Raw genomic sequence first — 23,764 nt, forward strand, 5'->3', positions numbered from 1 at the left:
CCTTTGCTTCCACATCGCGGACGAATGGTGGCTTGGCCGTGTTGAGGGTGAGGAACTCCTGCAGGTTGGGTACACCCACAGCTGTGTTAGCTCCCAGTAGGGCAAAGACAGGTCTATTCTGGGGTCACGCATGGAGCGCTGTGACTGTCTGGGTAAGATCTGGGTGACTTAAGAGGTGACACTCATATGACCAACAGCTCTTAGATTTGACCCAGAAAAGGGAAACACTGCTTGTGGGGTCCATCAGTTACACATCTCAAGGGACATCCATAGAACAGGTGATGAGTTTATCACCAAAAGTTTCATGCCACCGTGTACCTGGGTGGCTTCACTCACCTGGTAATAGGTGGTGCCAACGCCTCTGGAGAAGTCAGCATTGTCCCAAAACACAGCGATCATGGGAACCTCCTCATGGCCATTGAAGCCACCGGGAGGAGGGTTGGGATATGTGAAGATGCTGTCATCTGAGGCTGGGAAAATGATTTGTCCATTGTCTGTAAACTGAGCAGAGGGATCCCTCCATCAGGTGAGGTCAGGACCAACGGGAGCTCCTGACACAGGGGTGGCAGTCCTCCCATTTCCAAACCCACTCTGAGCGATGCCCAAGGAAGGCCACCACCCGCCACCACCAAAGGGGCCACAAAGTCACCTCCTGCTGCAAACAGACCCCGGCAGCATCCCAGCTGATTTGCCCCCAGAAGGGTCCCATCCCAGGCACCTGGACCCTGGTGCCTCCTGAGGTTTCTGGGGGACGGCCACATGCCCAACAGCAAGCCAAGGTAGACTCACGTAGAGAGAGTCACGCAGGGTTTTCCCAAATGGGAATCCAGTCTCAGGCTTGAAAAGCGGAGAATTAAAATCCACCTTCCTTTCCACATACTCCCGGTCATTTTCTCGAGCCCCGTACCCATAGAGGGGTGCAGCTGCAACTGGAAAAGAAAACAAACCAAACCCCAAAACACACTTACAGCAAAGCCTTTGGTCTGTGCCAAAAACTCAAAGGGCTGAAATTATTTTGCTTCCCAAAGGCACACAGCATGGGCAACAGGAACATGGGGGGACACTGCCAATAGATGCCTGGGACGCCCTGCATGTCACCTTCCCTTGCAGGAGCTTGCTCCTACCCCTTTTTCTGCTTCATGTACGCAGCTGCCCTAAATCAGCTGTGATGGCCTTTGTGGTCAGCGTACCCTCCTGCTCCAGCCTGGTTGCACCACCATGCTGAAGGACCACCATTAGGAGAGGAAAAACATTGTACAGGACTGTGGGAGGGGGATGGCAGAGAATCAAACACCCACAACTCTTTCTAGAGATGTTTACAGCCTCCATCTCCCTATTTATGTCTGTTAAATAAAACACAGCATTTGGTGGGGATGGATTTTCCAGCTGATGGGATAATACTTGAAGGCAGGCTCAGCCTGCCCAAAATGCACACTTGTGCAGGAGCTTGTCACGGTGCACCTCCCCCAGGGCTACTGCCCCCAAAGAGCCCCCTTGGTCTCTGGCCACCAAACGTCCCACAGGACAGTCCATCAGGAGGCCAGACGTGATCCTCCTGCCTGGGCTGCACCACGAGCATCACATACCTGCAGGGCCGGGCAGCGGGGTTGGGGTGGCCACCGGCCATCCTGGCGGAGCTGGAAACATGGGGGACGATGCACGGGAGGTGACAGTGGCTGCTCCTGCCCTGGGAAGCACCTCCCTGCCCCCAGGGAGGGGGGCTGGTGGGGCTGGGCCGGTGGTGGCCAGGCTGCAGGACACAGCTGGGCGTGTTTTGGCTGGGGACCCCCCCGGTGCTGCCCCCTGGCCTGGGAAGGTTGCAGGGAGGCTCGACCCACCCGTGGCAGGGGGTCTGTTTGCCAGGCTGGTGGCCAGCTCACCGCCCAAGAACGGCTGCAGGACAGCAGATGACGAGCCACCAGCAGGTCCTGGCCCTGGGGTCTTTGATCTGGGGCTGCCAGCAGCAATCCCAGCAGGAGGAAGGCCAGGGAGCCCTGGGGTCCCCCTGAGTGGGGAGCGAGTGGGTGTCTCCACATCTGCTCCAGCTCCAGTCACACTGGGAAGGAGCCGAGCCATGTCCCCTCGCCCTGTCATTGCTCTGGGAAGCATGGCACTCACTTCCCTGGGCACGGGGCTGTCAGCGTTCCCCGAGGGGGCTCTGGGTCTTCCTTGCTGACAAGGAGGCAGGAGAAGGGCAGGTCCCCCTGGCATGGCAGTCCCCAGCTGTCCCCTTCCCCCTGAAGAGGACCCTGCTATTGACTCACGTGCTGAAAGAGGAGCAGAAAGCCCGGGGCTGGTGGATGGGTTTTCACTCTGTGGAGCAGAAGGCAGCACCAGGGAACCACTGGGGGATGTGGAGGCATGGGGAGACACTTCTCCCAAAGGTGCTGGCATCCCTGAGGCCACCTCATCTTCAAGAGACCACGTCTGAGCACCTCCAGCATCTCCTCCCAGCGCACCCTGTGCCCCCGGTACCAGCGTTTTGCTCCCACTCTGGGTGCCAGGGGCAGAGTTGGGTGCTTGCCCTGAGCTCAGCCCATGCCCAGGAAGAAGCAAAGAAGCAGTCAGAGAGGTGGCCGTGCTGTCAGAGATGCCACTGCCATCTGGAGCCACTGGGACCAGGGGTTGCATCGCCTGGGGCGAGGTGAGGGTAGATGGGGCCAGCGCTCCTGACACAATCTGTATGATGCTTCCTGCACCCTCTCCCAGGCTGGTACCAGGGGAAGGTCCCCCGTTCACCGAAGCTCCTCCAGGCAGCTCCACCACATTGACTTGTCTCAGTTTTGCATCTGAAAGTCCAAGACTGGCACCACTCTGGGTGCCAGGGGCAGACACAGGGGGTTCCTCAGGGCCAGCAGCCTCCCGGTCTGTGCTCAAGCCACCACCAACTCCAGGAAGGATTGCTCCACTAGCAGTCTCGCCACCCATCCCAGGTGATGAAGACCCCTCTGTAGATGGGAAAGAAGATGTAGACTGCAGCACAGCTCCCATTTCTCCATCAGGGGTTCCTGAACCAGCTGGTGCCTCTCTGACAGGGGCCTGGGACTGCCCTGGGGTTCCTCCATCGCCATCCATTTCATCTGCCCCTTCACCTGCACCAGGAGGGACCCCAGGCCCAATACCCAGGGAATTTTGCAGAGCTCCAGGAGCACCACCCACTTCTCCGAGGGCATTCGGGATGGATGAATCTGAAACAGAGGATGGTGCAGCCACAGCACTGGGAGAGGCAGGACCAGACGAGGAGCCTGCGCCAGGCAGTTGATCCATGCCAGCTGCCATCCCACTGCCTGTAGTGGAGCTCAGGGATGGCTCAGACCCGGTCCCACTGCCTGCTCCTCCCAGTGCCTGCTCCACTGTGCTGGCTCCATGCCCTTCTGCTGCTGGCAGCCCCAGGTTTGTGTCAAGCTGGTCCCCGAGGCCAGGTGATGGGAGTCCTGCTGGTCCATAAGCTGCTGAGCCAGGGGCATCCCACGCCGAAGGCAAGCCAGTGCCTGGTACGTCGGCTCCAGGGAGACCTGCTCCCTGGGGAACACCAGCTGCCGCCCCCCATGGCTGTGACCCCCCGAAGGAAGGAGACACGGGTGCTCCCTGGGCAGCACTGAGGTTGGGGTTCACTGCTGTCCCTGCCCCAGACGCGGGGCTGGCCGCAGCCCCTGCGGGTGGGTGAGCAGCACCAGAAGTGCTGGGGAATTTGCCAGGCAGGTCCCCTTGCCCTTCTGCCCCTGAGAGGTCAGGTTCCAGCCCAGCACTGCTGGGAGGTGTGGGACCAGACACTTGTCCCAGTGCTGATTCTTCTGTTCCTGCTCCGTCCCCACGCTCTGATGGAGGTGACAGTTCGGCATTTGACAAAGCCCCTGTTGCTCCAGCCAGCAGCTCTCCGGTGTTAGTGGGATCCTGCTGAACACTAGAGGCTGAAGGACTTGTCTCCATGTAGGAACTTCCACTCTCTGGGTTTCCTGACTGTGACACATCCCCCACACTCTCAGTGCCCTGCACTTGAGTGAGCTCTGGGCCAGTTTCTCTGTCTAGAGAGGCAGGGGACAGGCTGTCAGGGGCTGTGTTTGGGATGCGTCCTGCCCCGTCAACCTCTAACACAGAGGATCCTGCTGCCACAGCACTGGGAGAGGCAGGACCAGACGAGGAGCCTGCGCCAGGCAGTTGATCCATGCCAGCCGCCATCCCACTGCCTGTAGTGGAGCTCAGGGATGGCTCAGACCCAGTCCCACTGCCTGCTCCTCCCAGTGCCTGCTCCACTGTGCTGGCTCCATGCCCTTCTGCTGCTGGCAGCCCCAGGTTTGTGTCAAGCTGGTCCCCGAGGCCAGGTGATGGGAGTCCTGCTGGTCCATAAGCTGCTGAGCCAGGGGCATCCCACGCCGAAGGCAAGCCAGTGCCTGGTACGTCGGCTCCAGGGAGACCTGCTCCCTGGGGAACACCAGCTGCCGTCCCCCATGGCTGTGACCCCCCGAAGGAAGGAGACACGGGTGCTCCCTGGGCAGCACTGAGGTTGGGGTTCACTGCTGTCCCTGCCCCAGACGCGGGGCTGGCCGCAGCCCCTGCGGGTGGGTGAGCAGCACCAGAAGTGCTGGGGAATTTGCCAGGCAGGTCCCCTTGCCCTTCTGCCCCTGAGAGGTCAGGTTCCAGCCCAGCACTGCTGGGAAGTGTGGGACCAGACACTTGTCCCAGTGCTGATTCTGCTTCTGCTCCTGCTCCGTCCCCACGCTCTGATGGAGGTGACAGTTCGGCATTTGACAAAGCCCCTGTTGCTCCAGCCAGCAGCTCTCCGGTGTTAGTGGGATCCTGCTGAACACTAGAGGCTGAAGGACTCATGTCACTCTGTGTATCTGGATAGGGACTGTCATCCCCCAGACCTCCTGCCTGTGCTGTGTTCTCTGCACCCTCGGCCCCCTGACCCTGGACCCCAGCAGCAGGCCATGCCAATCCATCAGGTACAAAAGATGTTGGGCTGGAGGCATCTGAAGCTGAACTCCAGCCAGTGCCAAGTCCGTTGGCTCCCTGGGGAGCACCAGCTGCTGTCTCCCATGGCTGTGACCCCCCAAGAAATGGAGACATGGGTGCTTCTGGTGCAGCAGTGAGGTGTGGGCTCGCTAACATCTCTGCCCCATCATCAGCTGCAGGTAGGGTGCCAGCCCCAGCCTCCAGAGGGGGGTAAGCAGCCCCAGGAGCACTGGGAGTGTCCATGGGGGATGGCACAGTAGCATCAAGTGGCAGCGGCTGTTCCTCGGTGGACGTCTGCCATGGAGCAGGCTGCAGGGATGGTTTGGTGAGGCCCACAGCCCCCATGTCCCCTGTGGGCAGTGCAGTGGCTGGGACCGGAGGATTCATGTCACTCTGTGCATCAGTGGGAACTATTGGGGCCAGCAGTGAGGTGGCAGAGTCCTCTGTTGCCTCAGGTGCTGCGGGTGCCTCACTGGCTGCAGGTGACAGGGCTGAACCAGGAGCCTCTGATGACACCCAAGGAGCTCCCTGACCATTCGCATCGCTGGCTGGTGCCAGTGAAGCAGCTGGGCTCAGTACTGCCTGGCCAGGGAGGAGGGAGGGCTCTCCTGGGTTTCCCACTGTTCCTGACACTGTTGAGCTCTCCCGAGTTGGGTGGGATGAGCCAGCTGTGCTGAATTCATCATTTACTGCATCTTCCCTGTCTCCAGGCACCAAAGCTGAGGGACTTTCCTCAGCAGTTGGGGCCATTTCTCCTACCAGCTCTGGGGTGATGCCCACAGCCCTGCTCAGCGCTGTGTCCTGCTGAGTCGTAAGCAGCCCCCCAGCAGCAGGGCTGGGGGTGAAGGAGTTGGCACTGGCTTCGCTTTGGATATGCACAGGCAGGGTCACACCTTCCTCGACTGCTGTGGCTGTGGTCAGCCCTTGGCTCAGCAGCGCAGTGACACTGGCACCCACAGGGCTGCCAGCAGTTGGCTGTGCCCCCTGGGCAGTTACCGGTGGAGAGGTGGTGAGAAGGAACCCGGTGTCAGCGGTAGGGTCTACATCTTCTGCTGCTGCTCTGGTCACAGCCGTGAGGATGTCCTCCTTCACATCTGCCAAAAGAGGGGTGGTCCCCAGTGGGGAATCGGGAGCGGCTCTCGTTACATCAGACTCTGCTTCTGGGGTTACGGCAGGGTGCTGTGCAGAGATGGTGACAGCAGTTGTGATTGCAGTGGGAGCAGCCGAACCCCCCTCAATATCCTGTGACATGTTAAGAGGCTTGGTCACATTTGTCAAAGTTGGTACTGTAGGGCTGTATTCACTTGCTGCTGTCACCAAAACGTCAGGCTCAGCCCCAGGAGGGAAGGATGGGCTTGATGGGCTTCCCATGAGGATGCTCTCCACTCTCTCGGCATCAGCCACTGTGGTGCTCGTCTCTGCAGTGCCCATCACCAAGGCACGGGACACTTCATTCTCTGCTGTGATGGAAGAAGCTGTCCCAGTAGCAAATGACTCCTCAGTAGTGACAGGTACAGCAGCAGCCGCCCCAAGCCCTGCAGAGAAGCACAAAGTGGAGCGTTATGCCAGGTGCTGGAGCCAGCAGCCTGCCAGGCTCAGCTGTGTGTCTCCTCCAGGTGAGCATCAGGAAGCTCCCACCCCTTCTTAAACCCTACTGCCTCCTCCCATGGCCTTACAAAGTTCTGATTTAAAAGCCAAAGAGCACAGCCTGAGCTGTCTTGGGTACAGCACCTTTTGCATCCCCAGCATCAGCAGCCACTGGCTGAGACAGGACACAACTCATCACAGGCCAGGGAGAGATACTGGTGCAAGCACAGTGGCAAAGGCGGCTGCTGCAAGGCAGCCCAGTTACACTGGGGATGGTACCACTTGGCCACTGGGAATAGCTGGGGCTCAGTGAGTCTCGTTCATAGCCCGAGGGGTGCCTGCGGATCTTTGCTGCCGTGGGACAGCCCTGAGCACAGGCACTTGTGCAGAGCCTGTGGGGTTCTTGCATCTTTTTCAGCTTTGAGTGTCTGAGGGACATTTAAACACACTTTACCCAAGGCCCTTTGGCAGATAGGACAGCCAGGGCTTTGTGAAACATTCCCTGGCTGCAAATGGCTTCTGACCTGCTGCAGTTAAAGCAAGTTCATTAAACCTCTCCTGGGGTGGGAGCCTGCCTGCTCCTGCCAGTTGGACGCAGCCACCAGGGATTCCTTGCCCGTGGAGAGAATATTTATGAGTTCCCAGGACGAAGCCTTGCTTACAGCTCCCTCCTGCTGCTGCAAAAATCTTGCCCCACATCCATGAGCTTCGCTGAAAGGAGGAGATGCCACCTCACATCCCAGGTGCCTCTCCCAACACTCACTGGCACCTGTAGGTGACATTTCACCCAGTCTTATTTTTAGGACAGAGTTGTGGGCTCTGAGGAGACCAAGCTGCCACCGTTGGCTCCAGGAGGAGCCGGGCAGATCTGCTGACGCTTGGCTTTAGGTAGCTGCAATTAGGGGAGATGAAGGGCACCCCGAGGGCAAGACCCAGCAGGGTTTTGCCGCAGCCTGACAGCCAGAGCCTGTTCCCCATCCTGGTGCTCCGGTTCATCAGGTTCCCCCTGCCAGGCAGCCAGATCCCCCTGCAGCGGGGGTGCCTCCAGCCTCACCGCTGGCTCAGCTCATTAGCTTGTGGATAGTTTGTGCCAGAGTCGTTAATGAACATTATATCCTGTGCCAGACCAGTCCTTGAGGTGTCCATCCTCCTCCAGCTGCCCATTCCCCCTCGTGGCAAGCTGCTTCATCGTCATCTTCCCTGGCTGAAGTCAGCTCCTTGCACCAACCCCCCTCAGCTAGAGAAGCTCAGCCACTTCCCTCCCCATCTCAGGGAAAACAAAGCATATCAGTCAAGTCCCCCCAGGTTAGTTTGGCACACTCCACCCCAGTAAATCCCTGTTTTATCTTAATTCTTTCATGTGGAGCAGGAAATGCCATCTACCCCACGCTGCCCATTCATGGGAAGCTGTGCAAGAGGGGCCTCAGCATTGAGCACTGGCGTTTGCTCTTCCCTGGGACGTGGGAGGGATGGGAGCATCCCGGAGCCCTGCTCTGCCGGCTGGCTTCCTTTGGCTCCCTTGCTGGAGGGGTACACGGCTGTATGCAGGCTCCTGGGCTGGGCTCTTGCCTTTCCCACAGGTCCATGCTTGCAACCAGCTCGTCAGGATGATGCCTGTCCCACAAAACATTTTTCTAGCTTTTTGGCTGCAATGCATTGCAAGGACTGGTCATCAGAGGAGTTTACAGTGCAGCCAGGAGGGAAAAGCATCTCACAAGCATACCTGCTGTGCCCTGCAAGGGCTTGGGTAGCACATGGGCTAGCAGAAAAATAGAGGACATACCGTGCAGAATCCATACACAGCATCCCACGAAGGTGGAAAGTGTCCTTCCCCTGGTCCCCATGCCTCAGGCCTCCACACAGGCAGAGGACTGAGAAGCTCAAAGGTAGGAGAGACCAGAGAGGAGCAGCTCGTCCGTCCGTCCGTCCGTCTGTCCCTCCCTCCCTCCTTCCTTCCCTGCCTGCCTCTCCTGCAGAGCTGGTGCAATCGTGCTCCTGTTCCCTCCTATTTATAGGGATGGCAGAAGGAGGCAGGTTGCAGGTGCCGTCCCCTCCCGCTCTGGTGCTTTCCCTCCAATGTCCTTGTCACCATTCCCTTCCTGACAAGCCCTCTCCTTCCCAAGGGCTGGATGCCCTGTTCAGTTGGGGTATGGTCTGAGGGTTACCTAAAGGCCACCCTGCGGGGACCCAGTCCTTCCAGGGACCTGGGCACAGCCCTGTGCAGCTCCCTGGGCCACCAGCACCAGCTGGCGAGGCTGAGCCCAAAGCAGTGCACAGCACCGCCAACAATGACACAGCAGCCACCCCACAGACCCCACAGAACCTGCTCCCCACAGCAGCAACTCCATGGACCCCACAGGACCCGCTCCCTTTGCAAGGGAGGGGGTCACAGAGCAGCAGGTTGTGGTGACGCGGCAAAGCCACCTGGTGCCACCATGCCTGTGAGGACACCGCGGGCACTGAAATCAGTGCCATGTCTCAGCCCAGGGCAAGGCAGGACACTGTCCCCATTTGGCTCAAGGCTTCCCTGGGAGCACAGGTAGGTTATAAAGCAGGACAGGTATGGCCGAGGGCAGGCCCTAGGGTATCAGCCGAGCCTCCCAGCACACAGCTACAACTGGGAGCCCTGGGGATCCCATCCAGAGCCCCAGTATGTCCCAGCAGGGTTTTAAACCTGCACCTCAGTATGGGCACAGCAGTGCCAGGGTGCTGGGAGGGGGTGCATGGGCCAGGGAAGCTCCTCTGCAAGGTGGGACCAGCATCCCCAGAGGCTGGAGCAGGAAAAGGCACAGCACAGCCCTGGACACCCTCCCCTGCAACGGGGATCCCTGGGGTCACTTCACCCCTGTGTCTCCCTTCTCCTGGAGCAGCAATTCCCACTCCGCCCCCACCCCCTCATCACCCCCCCTCCCCCCTCCCGCCTTGAAAACTGCTGCCAGCTACCCCATGAACAGCATTATGCAAACCCCCACCACTACATGGTTTTGTAATCAACTAAACGCTCCTTAACCAGAAACGCCCCCAGGCGACTCCTGCAAAGTGTTATTAGGGGTGTTAAGCAGTACACAGTGTCCCGCTGGAGCCAGCCCTCGAGTGACACCCGGACCCACGGGCCAGGCAGCGTCCATGGGGAAATGCCAGGGGAGGCCAAGTCACGGCTGACAAACCCCCATCCTGTAAACCCACGCATTACCCCCAGCAGTGGGAACAGGGCACAGATGGTAAATCAGGGGAGAGAGCCACTCGCCTGGAATAGATGCCTGCCTACCAAAAATGCCAGTGCGGGGGCAAAGCTGGGGGGTGGACGGTGCAGCGGGGGCCCGTGCAACCAGCCCTACAGACCACAGGGTGACCGCCCAGCCAGTGACCACCCGAGCAGCCGCCACAACCTGGGCCAGTGGAGGATTAGAGGGATGCAAACCCGCTGTGGGAGAGTCATTCCTGCCTGTGCTGACAATGCCGTATTGCTTTGGAAAGCCACCCTGACGGGGAATATGTGCTGACGCTGGAGAGAATTGCTCCAGCTGGTGTTTGAGGTGCAACGTGGTGGCAACCACAGGGACTGTTGTAAATGTGCTGTTCAGCATAGGGGAAAATAGCTGAAGCAAGGCGCTTCCAGCCCACCTCACCCTCAGCCTGCCTGCAAGCTCCTGCCTGTGATGTGCTGGGACTGGCACCGTCTGGAAACGTCGTGCCTGAGCCTCCTGCCCACGTGTCCCCAGAAAGCCCTGTCTCCCTGCTGCTCCTCCAGCAGAGTCACGGGGGTGACAAACGGAGCTCGCCCCTCTGCTCTGGCGTTGGCACACCCTCCAAGGAAAGCCTTCAGCCACCGTGGGTCACCCCTCATCTTGAGGATGGTGCCTCGTTCCCACTCTGTCAATGGGCTTTTCATTGATCTCTCTGCTGGGCCTGAAATCAAGGTCCTGGCAAGCCGATGGCTCCTGCAAGGATAACCCTTATCTGCAGTTATCAAGGACCAAAGCATTGCATGGGCATGGAGCCCCTCAGGAGCCCGCAGCAGGAGGGCAGTGCCATGAATCCCAGCGTCTGGGAGCTCTACACCATCTGGCACAGCCCAGCACGGTGCCTTATCAGCCTTCCTGGAATTAATGGGCTGGTTGTTCCAGCCCTGCGGAGAACTCAGCATTACCTACCAGCACCAGTCTGGCCTTCTGGCAAGGGCATTTGGAGAGGGCTTAGGGGTGGTGGCGGAGGGAACCTGGTTATCCATCAACCACACAGGTTCTGGATGACTTGACAAGCCAGCTTGCAACACCCTCCTGCTGGACAGTGGGAGCCAGGCTACAGCCACCGCAGGCGTGAAGGGGAGGGGGACACTGGAAGGGAGACCTGAGTCACAAGGTACTTGAAACATGTGCCCCATGACGCTGGTGGGCCCTCCAAAGGTGACAGTCCTGCTGGATGAGGGTCTGCTCCTTTGGACAATGCTGATGGATGGGAGCAAGTTACAGTGAAGAAGCTGAGAAATGATTTATGGGCTGGGAAAGCAGCGGGACCTGGACCCAACCTCTCAGGGCCCTCTGGTTGGTGTCCTTGGCAGGCAAGCAGCCATGGGGTGAAGGTGGTGGCCAGCATCATCAGGGATGGCAAGCATGGAGAGCATGGGCAGTGTCAGGAGCTTGTCAGAGCTCCATGTCGCCGGTACACATGCAGCACCCACCATCCCCATGACAGCCACATCCCTTCACCGTGCCCCTCTTCTTGCTCCCAGGCTGGGGGCAGAGGGGCTCAGTGGGACCAGAGTATCTCCTCCCCCCACCACCCCCTGACCACAATAACGGTGGAAGGCAGCTGTGCCAGCAGGGGACAGTGAGTGCCCCGGTCACCTTTTCATCCCGGCACTTCAGGACCTTTTCCTCCCTTTGTGACGCAGTTTGGCTCCATTACCCTGGTCTTGGCCCCCGGCCATGTCCTGGGGTCTGAAGTTATGGATTCAACAGCCGGAGAAAACAGCCCAGTGGGATGCAGTGTGGGAGGACTCTTGGCCCAGATCCATGGCGTAGGCAGAGCACGAGGATTTCTTTCCCAGTGCCCCGTCAGGCATCCAGCGCGGGGACCCCTTCCGGCAGGCTTCGCCCCGCTCCCCGCTCCCTGCCTGGGTGCCAAGGGACCCCTCTTGGTGTCAGCGGCTCCAACAAGCCCCCAAAAGCCAGGCAGCCTTATAGAGAGCAAAGGGGCAACCCTGGGCTGTAAGGGACATCCCAAATGGGAGTATCCCGATGAGCTGCCTGGACTCAGCCTCGAGCCCCAGCCCAGCCTCTGCCAGCCCCTGCGAGCCGGCAGGCAGCCAGGTGATCCCAGGGTGCCTTTCCCCATCCTGTCGGGCTGCTGGCTCCTTCCCAGCTGGGTGACAACTTGGGGAGCCCAGGAACCATCCCCAGGTTTGGCATCCCACAGCCCCATGTGCCTCCTCCCAGCCCTCCCCATGTCCCATGCCAGTGCGGCGCAGGCTGCCCCTGAGGAGCGGGGATCAGCCAAAAACAACCCCTGACAAGCACCACAGCTATTCTGCTAGTTATTTCAGTTTTCAATCTCCCGGCGAGGTGACTTGCTTAGGCTAATAATTGCTTCAGTTGGATTTTATCTGGCTAATTAATCAGTTAATAAATGACTTTGCTGCAGGAGGACAGATGCTGCGGCCGTCTCCCTAGCTGGGGACTGGAAAAAAACAGGGAAGGAGTACAGCCCACGGGATTTCCACGGCCTGATGGTGCACACAGCTGACCTGGCAGCCATGGGGTGTCATGGGTTAGAGAGCACCAAAGTGGGGACCCCCAGCCTCTCAGGGTGCCAAGCCATCCTCGGCAACCTCTGCAGCAGCCCCTGCCAGGAGGGGACAGCCTGGAGCCTGTCTCTCCCCCGCGAAGCTTTTGGGACTCAGCTGGTTTTCCTTGCTGGTACCTCCGCTAGACAGTGAAGCTGAAAACTGGGGAAGGCAACTTGGAAAAAAAGAAGTCATCATCTTTGCCATGGAAAACGTGGAATTTCCTTTTACTGCCCAGCCTGTGTTGGCATGGGTGTGCTCCTCTGTCAGCAATACTGCGGGCGAGCCAGGGAGAGCCCGTGTGCTGGGCTCTGGGTCCACTCGCCCTCCGCACTGCAGGGCTCAGGACCTTGGCTGGCCCTGGGATGGGGCTCAGGTGGGAAAGAGGGACTCTTTTCCTCTCCTGCCTCCTTCCCAGAGCCACCCCAGGCTCCATCTTGGCCTGCCCTGGATGTGAAGGAGCCATGGAGCATCTCTTGAAGACCTCAGGCACCACAGCCTCCCCAGGTTGCAAATCCTTGGAGGTCATCATCACCAAGCCCCCAAGTGCCCTGGGCACAGCAATACTGGGGGCTCCAGGTCTCCTTTCTCTCACCTGTCGGTCCCCAGGGTGGCTTCCATGGCTGAGCCAGCTCAGTCCCAACTGTAAAAGCCCAGCTCACTGGCAAAGCTTGGCGCAGAGGGAGTCCACCACAGAAGCCAAGTCTGGTGGAGGGTGGTGGGAGGGCTCAGGCTCTAGACAGGCTGTGGGAAGGGGCAGGGGCACCCCAGCCTACGGGGGGAGGGGGCACTGGGGGTCCTCTGGGGATGTGCAGGGAAGGACGGGAGGTCCCAGGTTCAAGGGGAGCTGCACCAGTTACACTGAAGGGCTGCACTACCACGGAGCAGGGAGCTGGGAGCAGAAGGCTGGCAAGTCCATGCAGGTGCCAGCTGGGCGAGCAGCGGTGGTCAGGTCCTCCTCTTCCCTCGCCACTCCACCGCCAGGCCGGCGCATGGGAATGTTGTCAGCAGGTTCCCACGGAGCTGCGGGGAGAGGACAGGTGTCAAACGGTGCAGGAGGGGGTCTCCTACCCCTGCTCCCCACCTAGGAGGGGCCTGCTCCTGGACCACAGCAGCCAGCGGAGGGTCTTCCCTTCACCTGAAAGTGCTCTGGGTGACATTCAATGCAATACGCAGCCATTCCCCTCCCACTGCCTGACCCCCTCCCCTGCTGGCTGGAGCGTGGCTGGCAGATGCAAAGTGGCATCCCCTCCCGGCACACCTCACCTTGGACAACACCAGCTCCTGCACCATGGTGTTCTCCAGGTTCTGGGGGACCATTAGACGCAGTGACAGAAAGAGGTGTGATGCACCTAGGGACAAAAAATGTGGCTGTGGTTATTGCCCTTGAACCTTGGGCTGCACCAAAGGATCTAGCTATCTCTCCCCAGATCACTGTCACAGACAGGTGACCTCCTGCCAGGTTAATCATGTCATGGACACCCTACACTGTCAGGAAAACACCTCCCCACCTGTACAGCAAACCACACATCCCACAGAGCATCAGTGCCTCCGTATTGAGGGCACCGCAAAAGCAGCGGGGCTCCAGGACCCCCTGCACTGGCCCCTGGAAGCCCAAAGCCACCAGTTCTGGGGTGGTAACGATGCCCACAGGGCACTGCACTTACTGGTGTTGGATGTGGCAGTGGGGCAGGAGGATGTCATCACTGACAGGTCTGCAGGGGTGCTGGGCGTAACCTCTGGGATCTGGGTTGAGCTGGTGGTGGGGGAAGAGGGCTCTGTGCCTGGGCAAAACAGCATTACGTTAGCTCTGCCTGCAGACAGGTGCGGGATGCTCCTACTCCCAGGATCCTAAATGAAACCAACTACACGAAGCTACCCGAGTACATGCCCAGCATCCCTGTGGAGATTTGCCACCCTAACCACACCCCTGTCTTCCAGATGTGCCACAGCTGCACCCACCTGTGGCTGTGCTGGGAGTCTCAGATAATGTTAGGGTACCTGAGGTCAGCCCCACAGTGTGGCTGGAGGTGTCAAAGGTGTTCCTGGATGTGGTCCCAGCTGGTCGGCTGGGAGTGGGGTTGCTCCCAGGGACCCCTGTGCTGATAGCAGGGGTGGCCATGGTATCTGCCAGCGTTGTCAAGGGCTCGGCTGAAGCAGCTGTTGGTGCTGGTCCAGTGGGAGGAGGCATGGTGGGAGGTGAGGTGCTGCCAGTCCCCAGGGATGTGCTGGATCTCTGCAGGGTGGAGGCTCCTGTTTCAGGGCTGGAGGGAGGGAGGGTGGCTGCAGCGGTGGAGTCGGTGGTGGGCAGCAGTGGTGAGGTCTCCATAGGTGTCAGGGAGGTAGGGAGAGTCAGGGACACGGTTGCTGTCACATCCGTGACAGTGGTCCCTGTAAAGAGGTTGGAGAACAAGGTGCACAAGGGCTGGCAGTGAAAGGCTGAGACCGTGGCTGTGCTGGGCATGGTGCAGCATCAACACCACAAGCTCCCCAAGGGACTCAGAACTGTGTGCATCAGCTCTGGAGCACTGGGAGTGGGGATTCACCGTCCTGCAGGGATCAAACTTGTGGATTCCCTGAACTGGCATCAGCAAGGCAGCAAGGTAAACCCTCCAGCCTGACAAAGCGGGAACAAGCCATGGGCATCCCTGGTCTCAGGGCAGAAACTCCTGTAGGCACCAGTGCTAAGACCCAGTCCTCCACCTTCACCGATCCCTGGAGGAAGTCAGACAAACCCGTCCGACGGGAAGAGCCGTGCAGGAACTGGTGACCGTGAGACAGGCGGGAACTGCAGCAGCAGCAGTTTACACAAACCCCTCTGCTGCAGATAGTCAGGAACTGATAGCGCCGGGTGTAAATAATGGCAATGGGGGAACCAGCCCCACAGAGGAACAAAGCCCAGCTTGCAGCTCAGGGCAAGTCGTTAGAGACGTGCTGCAACCCACGAAGGCTCTGCAGGGGGGTTGAAGGGTGCAGGAGGGCATCCTCTCTGCCCTCACAGACCCCATGCCAGGGCAGCATGCTGTCCCTGGGGAAGCCCAAGCATCTCTAACCCCCTCCAAAAGGGCATACTGAACAGCCTGGCTGCCCAGGCCTCGGTCAAGGGGTGCCTGCGAGGTGGTGGCTTGGAGATGCCAGGCTGGATTCCCAGGTGATCCCAGCACAAGCCCGGTGAATGTGGGGCTTTGCTCACATAGGGATGGAGAACCGAGCCATGAGTCACTGTCTGCTTTCAGCCAGCCCCACCAGAAACTCCCAAAACCCCCAGCAGCCTCTCTCTTCCTGAGCAGCTGCAGGCGGCAGCGAGTTAAATAACAGTGTGGGGAAGGACAAAAGCCTGATCCCAGCCCATGCCCAGGTAGGTGTCTGCACTGAAGGGTCTCATCCTCACACAAAGGAGCAGCTGTAAGTCCACCTCAGCTTCCCTTTTAGCAAACAGCAAACAGCACCCACAGTGTTTTACCCCCTGGACCCCACAGGCGCCTGCTGTGGGCAAAGCACCCCACCACCCTGGGGAACGATGCTCCCCGCCCGCTACCCACCCCACGGAGAGCATCACATCCCGCTTAGCCCTTACCCAGCATGAGGTGCAGCACGGCGAGGCTCAGCAGCAGCAGGGGCAAGAGCAGCCCCCCTCCCTGCCTGGCCATATCTGGGTGGGTGGGAGCCGATACCCCCGCCGCAGGCACTGCTCTGAGCGCTCCCCACAGCCCAGCACTGGGGTTCCTGGGACTCCTTTGCCCGGCAGAGGAAGAGCATCCAGGTGGGTCCTTTTACTCCCCAGGTGTTGGCAGCGAAGCGGAGGATTCCACCCAACACGGACACTCCCAGGGATGGGTGCAATGCCAAGCAGGCATCAGCTGCGTGGCTGGACTCAGAGCAGCCACGAGCACTGGGCAGGGCAGGCTGCCCAGGCCACCACTGCAGCAGACCGGGTCCCTGCAGCTGGGGACCCTGCCGTCCTCTGCCTGCTCAGGGGATGGCGACCATGGAAAAAAGTCCAGGGAAGCAGCCAGACTGCCTGGGACTGTCCCTGTGCCCCGCCACAGGGGCGATGTTCGGTGGTGGCTCCCACCACCAACGCCCTCGGGACACAACAGCCCGCTCTGCCCGAGCGAGCGTGAGGAACTGGCCGAGAACAGGCGACGACGCTCAGGAAGGGCGTGCTCCGGGCTGAGGGTTTGTCCCCTGGGCTGTCTGTACAGGCATCACTTCCCCGTGTCCCGGCATGTCACGGCTGAAGCACACCACTGACAGCTGGAGCCGCTTCCTTCTTCTCAGGGTCAGGGACAAGACCAGTCGGAGATGCCTGCAGGCACTGGGCCAGGGCACAGGCGCTCCGCAGGCAGACAGGCATGCAGGGCACAGCCACCCTGCTGCTGTGCAAGTACACTAGGGCACTGCCACGGCACAGGCGCACTGAGGGTGTCACCAGGGTGCAGGAACCCTGCTGGGGTGTCTCACACTGTAGGCATTAGGCCAGGGTACAGGTACTCTGTCAGGATACAGTTGCTCTACCAGGGTACGGGGACATCGGAAGCACATGCACAGCCAGGGACACTCTCCCTACCCAGTTCAGGTACACGGAGGGGGCTGACACCAGGGTACAGCTGCAGCCCCAGGGTAAATGCTCCTGGGACAGCCACCAGGACACAGTCACACTGCTGGGACACAGGTGCCCCACAAGGAGCACTGCCGGGATGGGGTACAGTCACACTGCCGGGGTGCAGTCTCACTGATGGGGTACAGTCACACTCCTGGGGTACACGCCCACAGCCTAGGCCCCCCGAGGCCCCGCCCCCGGGAGCCCCGCCCCGGCCCCGCCCCTCCCCGGCCCAGCCCCGCCCTGCGTGGGCCCCGCCGCGGCCCGGGACCCCCCCGCCGGGCGCAGAGCCCGGTGCTGGGGCAGCCGCCGCACGCTGGGGCTCGGGGCCGGGCCGCGGGCTGGGGCGGGGAAGCCGGGAGCGCGGCGGGAGCAGGGACACCCGTGGGGACTTGTCACCCTGCTCCTGCCCCTGGCCTGCCGGCGGCCGGGCTGCACTCACCCGCAGCGGCGCTGGGGGTCCCGGGTGCCGTCGGGCTGGTGGCGGGGGGGGGGGCCGGTGTCTGACGGGGTCGTCAAGGGCTCGGCCGAAGTGGCTGTCGGTGTCAGCGTCGGTGCGGTGGGAGAAGCGGCGCTGCCGGTCCCGGGGGAAGCGTTGCCGAGCGGTGTGGCCACTGCTGGCCCGTGGGCAGTGCCGGTGCCCAGCCAGGCGGAGGGGAGGGGAGCGGGGGTGGCGGGGGGCAGCGGGCCTGTTTCACCCCCCGGCCAGCTGGCAGCCAGGGCCGCGCTCCTCCCCACGGACAGGACGATGGCGGCCTCAGCACAGCTGGGTGTCATGGCCACGGCGGTTGGAGCTGGGGTGCCGGGGGCGAGCCCCAGCTCTGTTGGGGTGGGGTCAGGCTGCGCCACAGTGGCGGCAGGGCTGGGGGCTCTGCTGCCCCTCGCCTGTGGGGTGCTGGTGCTGGAGGGTGCCAGGCTGCTCCCCCCCGGGCGTAGCAGGGCTGGCGGTGAGGGCGTCCATCGGTGCCTTTGGGGTGGAGGCTTCAGGGCTGGAGGGAGGGGTGGTGTCTGTGGTGGGCAGCAGCGCCATGGTCTCTCTGGGTGTTGAGGAGGTGGGGAGATTCGGGGATGCGGTGAGTGTCACATCTGTGGTTGTGGTCCCTGCAAACAGGTGGGTGAGGCACACAAGGCTGGTGGTGAAGGCCTGAGACTGTGGCTGTGCTGGGCATGGTGCAGCATCACCACCACCATGAGCTCCCCAAGCTATGCGTCAGCCATGGATTATCAGGAGTGGGGATGCACCATCCTGCATGGAACAAGCCCATGGGTGTCCTGAACCATAACGTGATCATCAGCAAGGCAGCCACATAAACCCTCCAGCCTGACAAAGCGGGAACAAGCCATGGGCATCCCTGGTCTCAGGGCAGAAACTCCTGTAGGCACCAGTGCTAAGACCCAGTTCCCCACCTTTACCGATCCCTGGAGGAAGTCAGACAAACCCGTCCGACGGGAAGAGCCGTGCAGGAACTGGTGACCGTGAGACAGGCGGGAACTGCAGCAGCAGCAGTTTACACAAACCCCTCTGCTGCAGATAGTCAGGAACTGATAGCGCCGGGTGTAAATAATGGCAATGGGGGAACCAGCCCCACAGAGGAACAAAGCCCAGCTTGCAGCTCAGGGCAAGTCGTTAGAGACGTGCTGCAACCCACGAAGGCTCCACAGTGGGCTGAGGTACACAGGAGGGGACCTACATTTGTGGCTTAAGGCTTCCAAGAGGTACAAGCCTCAGGTTTATTCCTTGTGCTCAACTCAACACTGCTCTTGCTTTGTGTTGAGTGCAAACATCGGGACAGCATTTGCAGTTTTGCAGGCCCATGACATTCTGGTGATGCTGTCATCTGGGCAGGGCTGTTTGGCGCTGCTGGGCAGGTCATAGCAAAGGCAATGAGCCCAAGAGGGACCAGTATTCAGTACGGGGGTCCAGCTGGGACCATGGTCTTCTCTGCCCAGACAGAGACACACATGAGAGGCAAAAGAAATCAAGGCAAGCTTGTCGCTCCTGCGTTGCAAAGCACAGCCCTGTTTGCTCGCTGGGATAGGGCTGAGATGTCAGAGAGTAAAGAGCACCCACAGTGTCTCACCTCTGTGGGTGAAGCCACTACGGGGTCACCCACCACCCTGGGGAACGATGCTCCCCACTCAGCGCCAGCTCCACAGACAGCACTGCATCCAGCTCAGCCCTTACCCAGCGTGAGATCCGGCACAGCAAGGCTCAGCAGCAGCAGCAGGGGCAGGAGCAGCTCTCCTCTCTGCCCGGCCATATCCAGAGCCAGCACCCCTACTCCGCGCCTGGAGACAGGACCCTGCACCCGGGGACGCAGGGCGAGGGGATGGTGCCAGCAAGGAACTACGCTGCCGAGTGACGGCTGAAGGTGACCGGAGCCGCTTCCTTGTTCCCGGGGGCAGGGAGGGGAGGCACCGGCGGGCACTGCCACCCCCTTCCCGGGGGCCGGTGCCGCGCCGATGTCCCCGGCGCGCCCAGGGGCGCGCCGGCGACGTCGGCGCAGCATCGGCCCCGCAGTGTGTGTGGGCGGTGCCAGGTCCTGACGCCACGCCCCTTCTCCAAAGACCACGCCCTTTAGCCCCGCCCCCGGCTTGTGTAACACCCGGAGGGCCGCGTGGTCACCAGGTAGAGATGGGGGACCGGGGTGGGTACCGGCATCCCCGGGTACCGGGATGGGCAGGGCACTGGGAGCGGGACCAGGGCACCGGCATCCCCCGGGCTCTGGGGGAGCAGCGGGAACCGGGATGGGCAAGGCACCGGGAACGACCTGGTCCCGTTTCCCTTCTCAGTGGCCGCAGGCAGCCACGCTGCTCCGGGTGCTGGCCCGGGCAAGCCTAAGGATGCCGCGGGGGCAAAGGAAGCGAAAGGCCGAGGGCACGGAGCTGCCAGGCGTGTCTCGGAGGAAGAAGGAGGAAGAGGAGGCGGTGCAGGAGGCCAGGCGGAGGGCGGCCCCGTCCGTGAGAGAGTTCAAGTACAACAAGAAGCGTGTTCGCCTCGTCTCGCAGGGCTCGGACCTGAAGGAGAACGCTCGGTGCATCCTTTACTGGATGTCCCGGGACCAGCGGCTGCAAGGTACAAACCAGCTGGGTTTGTGTGGAGCTCCCATGGGTGGCAAAAGCCTTGGCTGCTTCCCACAGGGGGCCTCGCAGCTGGTCCCCCCTCAGCGGGGGGACTGGAGGGGATTCCTCTTGGGAAACCATGTCTCCATCCCCTCAGCAAACATCCCCCCAACACTGTCCCATGTGCTTTCTCCGCAGATAACTGGGCTTTCCTCTATGCCCAGCGCCTGGCCCTCAAACAGGAGCTGCCTCTGCACGTCTGCTTCTGCCTGGTGCCCAAATTCCTGGATGCCACCATCCGCCACTACGGTTTCATGCTGAGGGGCCTGCAGGAGGTGGCCGAGGTACAGCCACTGCAGGGATGTCCACACTGGGAGTGGGACAGGGCTCCTGGGGAAGGAGGGGGGCAGAATCCCATCCCTTCAGCAGATGGTGGTGGGATGGGGTCTGCAGAGGCATGAACCATTGCATAGCCCTTTGCCCCTTGCTGCAGGAGTGTGCAGAGCTGAACATCCCCTTCCACTTGCTGCTGGGCTATGCCAAGGACGTGCTGCCCGTGTTTGTGGTGGAGCACGGCGTGGGTGGGCTGGTGACAGATTTCTGCCCCCTCCGCCTCTCCCGGCAGTGGGTGGAGGACGTCAGGGAGCGTTTGCCGGAGGATGTGCCGTTTGCGCAGGTGGGTGCCCACACTCTGGAAAGGGAAAACTCGGGCTAGTAAGATGTGGGAGAAAGTTGTCTCCTGCATTTCATGCCTGCAGAGATGTGCTGCAGTGACCCAAACAGGGAGTAATTGTTTCATGTATTTGGTACCATTTGCTTATCCTGCTCACACCCTCCTCCGCATCTTTGCTTGCCAGGTTGATGCCCACAACATTGTGCCCTGCTGGGTCACCTCCCCCAAGCAGGAGTACAGCGCCAGGACCATCCGGGGCAAGATCCATGCTCAGCTCACCGAGTTCCTCACCGAGTTCCCCCCTGTTATTCGTCACCCATATCCCCCCTCCTGCCCGGCAGAGGTACCAGCAAGAGACAGCTCCACACTCACTCATGGCCAGTCCCAAAGTGTTTCACAGCTGCTTCATGATCCTGGGAGGGGATGGCAGGGGATTGGGACAGTGACCTGCCTAAGGTCATGCACAGGTGCCGTGGAGATGGGGATGACCTAGGGAAGGGATGTTCCCACCTTGTTCATTCAGTTCTCACATCCCTGCCATGCAAGGATGGTTAGGAAAAGAAGGCTGGTATGAGCTGGGGACTTGCTGGTCGTTTTGTCCCCTAGATGTCCCCACTCAGAGCAGCCCTGGGCTGAAAAGCATCTGCAGACATACTCATGCTGCTTGGTTGCCACCCAGCCCATCGCTTGGGAGGCCTGTTATTCCAGCTTGCAGGTGGACCGCACCGTGAAGGAGGTGGAGTGGGCAACCCCTGGCACAACTGCAGGGCTGGCTGTGCTGCAGTCCTTCATCACAGAGCGGCTGAAATCCTTCAGCTCCCACCGGAACGACCCCAACAAGGCAGCGCTCAGCAACCTGTCCCCATGGTTCCACTTTGGTGAGCATCCCAGGCTTCCCACTCTTCAGCAGGACCAAGCAGGTTGACTTACTTGGTGGCTTGGACCTGCAGCCTAACTTGCTCCCTCTCCACGTCCCCAGGCCAGGTTTCCACCCAACGAGCGATCCTGGAGGTGCAGAAGCATCGGGACAAGTACAAGGAGTCAGTAGATGCATTTGTGGAGGAGGCTGTGGTGCGGCGGGAGCTGGCTGAAAACTTTTGCTACTACAATGAGAACTACGACAGCGTGCAAGGTAGCATCTCAGGTCGGGTGGCCAATGCTGGGGGCTGGGCGGGTACCCAACAGGTCACTCCAACTTGGCAATCCCTTTTCTGCTAGGGGAGGGGCTGTGGGGGCACTAATGTGCCATCATTATATACCTTCTAGAGGTAGGACAGGAGCTGGCAGATGCCCTCTTCAAGGCTGGTGCCTCCAGGGTATGGTGCCCTCAGCAGCCCAGTTCTCCATCCCTTCTTCAGGACCCTGCAGAAGTGGGTTGCTCAGCATTGCTCATCATCATCTTGCTCGCAGGTGCCTATGACTGGGCGCAAACCACCCTGAAGCTCCACGCCAAAGACAAGAGGCCTTTTCTCTACAAGCTGCAGGAGCTGGAGCAGGGGGCCACACATGATCCCCTCTGGAATGCTGCCCAGGTAGTGCCCGGCATCTCTCCCACAACACACTGAGCCTTTTCCCGAGGGGCAGAGGCGAGCTGGCATGGACTGACCCCTGCGGCTGTCCCTTTCCCCCAGCTCCAGATGGTCCGGGAGGGCAAGATGCATGGCTTCCTGCGGATGTACTGGGCCAAGAAGATCCTGGAGTGGACCCGCTCCCCCGAGGAGGCCCTTCAGTTTGCCATCTACCTCAATGACCGCTATGAACTGGACGGGAGGGATCCCAATGGATACGTAGGCAAGTTGCGGGATGGGCACAGGGGGTGGGGTGTCTGATCTCTGATGGTCATGGCCACGGTGCTGGGGGGTGAGGGCTCTCTGCAGACAACCCAGCCCATGCTCCAGCCCATCCTGCTTTGCACCCACATCCCACCCGCTCTCTGGATGCCTCTGAGCAAGAGGGAGAGCTGACACTCTGTCCCCATGCCCACCAGGCTGCCTCTGGTCCATCTGTGGCATACACGACCAGGGCTGGGCAGAGCGGGCCATCTTCGGGAAGATCCGCTACATGAACTACGCTGGCTGCAAGCGCAAGTTCGACGTGGGCCAGTTTGAGCGTCGCTACGCCCCCCCCACATGCTCCCAGTGATGGACAGAGTGTGCCTTGAGATTGCTCATGTCCCTCTATGCTAGAGGCAGACATGCCCCTGCAAAGATGCCAGCTCGCACTTTACGTGCTGGCCAGGCATTGCGCCAGGTGCTGCTGCCAGGCTCGCTGTAACAGCAAGTCCCAGGGTTCTGTAGGTCTTTTCTCTGCCATCACCCCCTACTCGAGCTGCCGCACCGGGGAAGCTGCTGGAGCCCCACAGGGCTGTGCAGGGCCCGCCTGCTGCCATGGCTTCCTTAACAGCTGTGAGAGCCCATCCTCAGCGTGCCCATGCCTGCCAGAAACCTCCTCCACAGCCACCATGCTCAGGAGTAAGCTCAAGTTGCTGTTGCTGCTGTGAAGTGCAACTTAGATTTAGGCTCAGCAGGGGTTTTCTGCGGAAACCCCCCCCCAAAAGCTGGGTCCCTATGCCATGCTGCCCGGAGGGAAGCCCTGCTTCGCTCCATGCTGTGCTGCGCTCACACATGCATCCTTCAACAGTTGTTTTAAAGTTTACAGTTTTATCTCCTGTGTCTATGGTGTTTATGGAGCGACGCATGAGCTTCTGCAAGGGGAGAGCCGGGCTGTGTAGGACAGGGATGCCAGCAGGGACGGGGCAGCCAAGGCCATGCCCCTGGGCCCCTGCCAGCAGCAAAGACAGACTTTACAGGGAGCCCCCTACTCAGTGGCTTGTACCTCCTGCCCGAGTCCCATGGGCAGTTTGCAGGGGGAGGCCCCAAACCAGAGGGATTAGTCAAGGGGTGGTGACAACAACCCGCTCCCAGTGACACCTGGCGATGCATCACCACTTGCGCAAGCTGTCCCCCCACTGCCCACTGCCATCAGTTAGTGCATCCTGCTTCCCCCCTGCCCCAAGGGCCAGCAGCCCCTGCAGCATTGACCCCAAGGCGGGGGATACACACTATTACCCCACCTGAAATGATGCCACAAGCCAACC

General features: G+C 60.6%; 2 protein-coding genes across 5 annotated transcripts; one reads left to right on the plus strand and one right to left on the minus strand.

Annotated features, from left to right (window-relative positions):
* Positions 1–12,539: 12,539 nt before the first annotated feature.
* LOC121096991 (mucin-2-like) lies at positions 12,540–19,427 on the minus strand. 4 transcript variants are annotated; one of them, XM_040613681.1, is made up of 6 exons: positions 19,117–19,427; positions 17,374–18,032; positions 14,291–14,719; positions 13,996–14,112; positions 13,595–13,680; positions 12,540–13,351 (listed from the first exon to the last, which is right to left on the minus strand). In XM_040613681.1, exons 3-6 carry the CDS (start codon positions 14,655–14,657, stop codon positions 13,277–13,279), a joined length of 645 nt encoding a protein of 214 aa, XP_040469615.1. In that variant the 5' UTR covers positions 14,658–14,719; positions 17,374–18,032; positions 19,117–19,427; the 3' UTR covers positions 12,540–13,276. The 4 variants fall into 4 exon arrangements, with proteins under 4 accessions (XP_040469615.1, XP_040469616.1, XP_040469612.1 ...); XM_040613682.1 differs by lacking the exon at positions 19,117–19,427 and having other exon boundaries at positions 17,374–18,287; XM_040613678.1 differs by lacking the exons at positions 17,374–18,032; positions 19,117–19,427 and adding an exon at positions 15,906–16,971.
* Positions 19,428–19,526: 99 nt separating this feature from the next.
* On the plus strand, positions 19,527–23,668 carry LOC121096552 (deoxyribodipyrimidine photo-lyase-like). The gene is made up of 10 exons (XM_040612579.1): positions 19,527–19,560; positions 19,725–20,007; positions 20,193–20,338; positions 20,488–20,670; positions 20,852–21,010; positions 21,347–21,545; positions 21,647–21,799; positions 22,078–22,199; positions 22,299–22,458; positions 22,655–23,668. The coding sequence occupies exons 2-10, from the start codon at positions 19,776–19,778 to the stop codon at positions 22,807–22,809; spliced, it is 1,509 nt and encodes a 502-aa protein (XP_040468513.1). The 5' UTR covers positions 19,527–19,560; positions 19,725–19,775; the 3' UTR covers positions 22,810–23,668.
* The last annotated feature ends 96 nt before the right edge of the window (positions 23,669–23,764 follow it).

Source organism: Falco naumanni, chromosome 13 (genome assembly GCF_017639655.2).
Source record: "Falco naumanni isolate bFalNau1 chromosome 13, bFalNau1.pat, whole genome shotgun sequence".
Lineage (NCBI taxonomy): Eukaryota > Metazoa > Chordata > Aves > Falconiformes > Falconidae > Falco > Falco naumanni.

Excerpts from the sequence above, each read along its gene's own strand:
- LOC121096552 (XM_040612579.1), top strand. The coding sequence starts at position 19,776 with ATGCCGCGGGGGCAAAGGAAGCGAAAGGCCGAGGGCACGGAGCTGCCA. Across the intron at positions 20,008-20,192 it reads CCGGGACCAGCGGCTGCAAG|ATAACTGGGCTTTCCTCTAT; the intron begins GTACAAACCAGC and ends CTTTCTCCGCAG. Across the intron at positions 20,671-20,851 it reads AGGATGTGCCGTTTGCGCAG|GTTGATGCCCACAACATTGT; the intron begins GTGGGTGCCCAC and ends TTTGCTTGCCAG.
- LOC121096991 (XM_040613678.1), bottom strand. The coding sequence starts at position 15,978 with ATGGCCAGGCAGGGAGGGGGGCTGCTCTTGCCCCTGCTGCTGCTGAGC. Across the intron at positions 14,113-14,290 it reads GACTCCCAGCACAGCCACAG|GCACAGAGCCCTCTTCCCCC; the intron begins GTGGGTGCAGCT and ends TGTTTTGCCCAG. Across the intron at positions 13,681-13,995 it reads CACTGCCACATCCAACACCA|GTGCATCACACCTCTTTCTG; the intron begins GTAAGTGCAGTG and ends TTTTGTCCCTAG.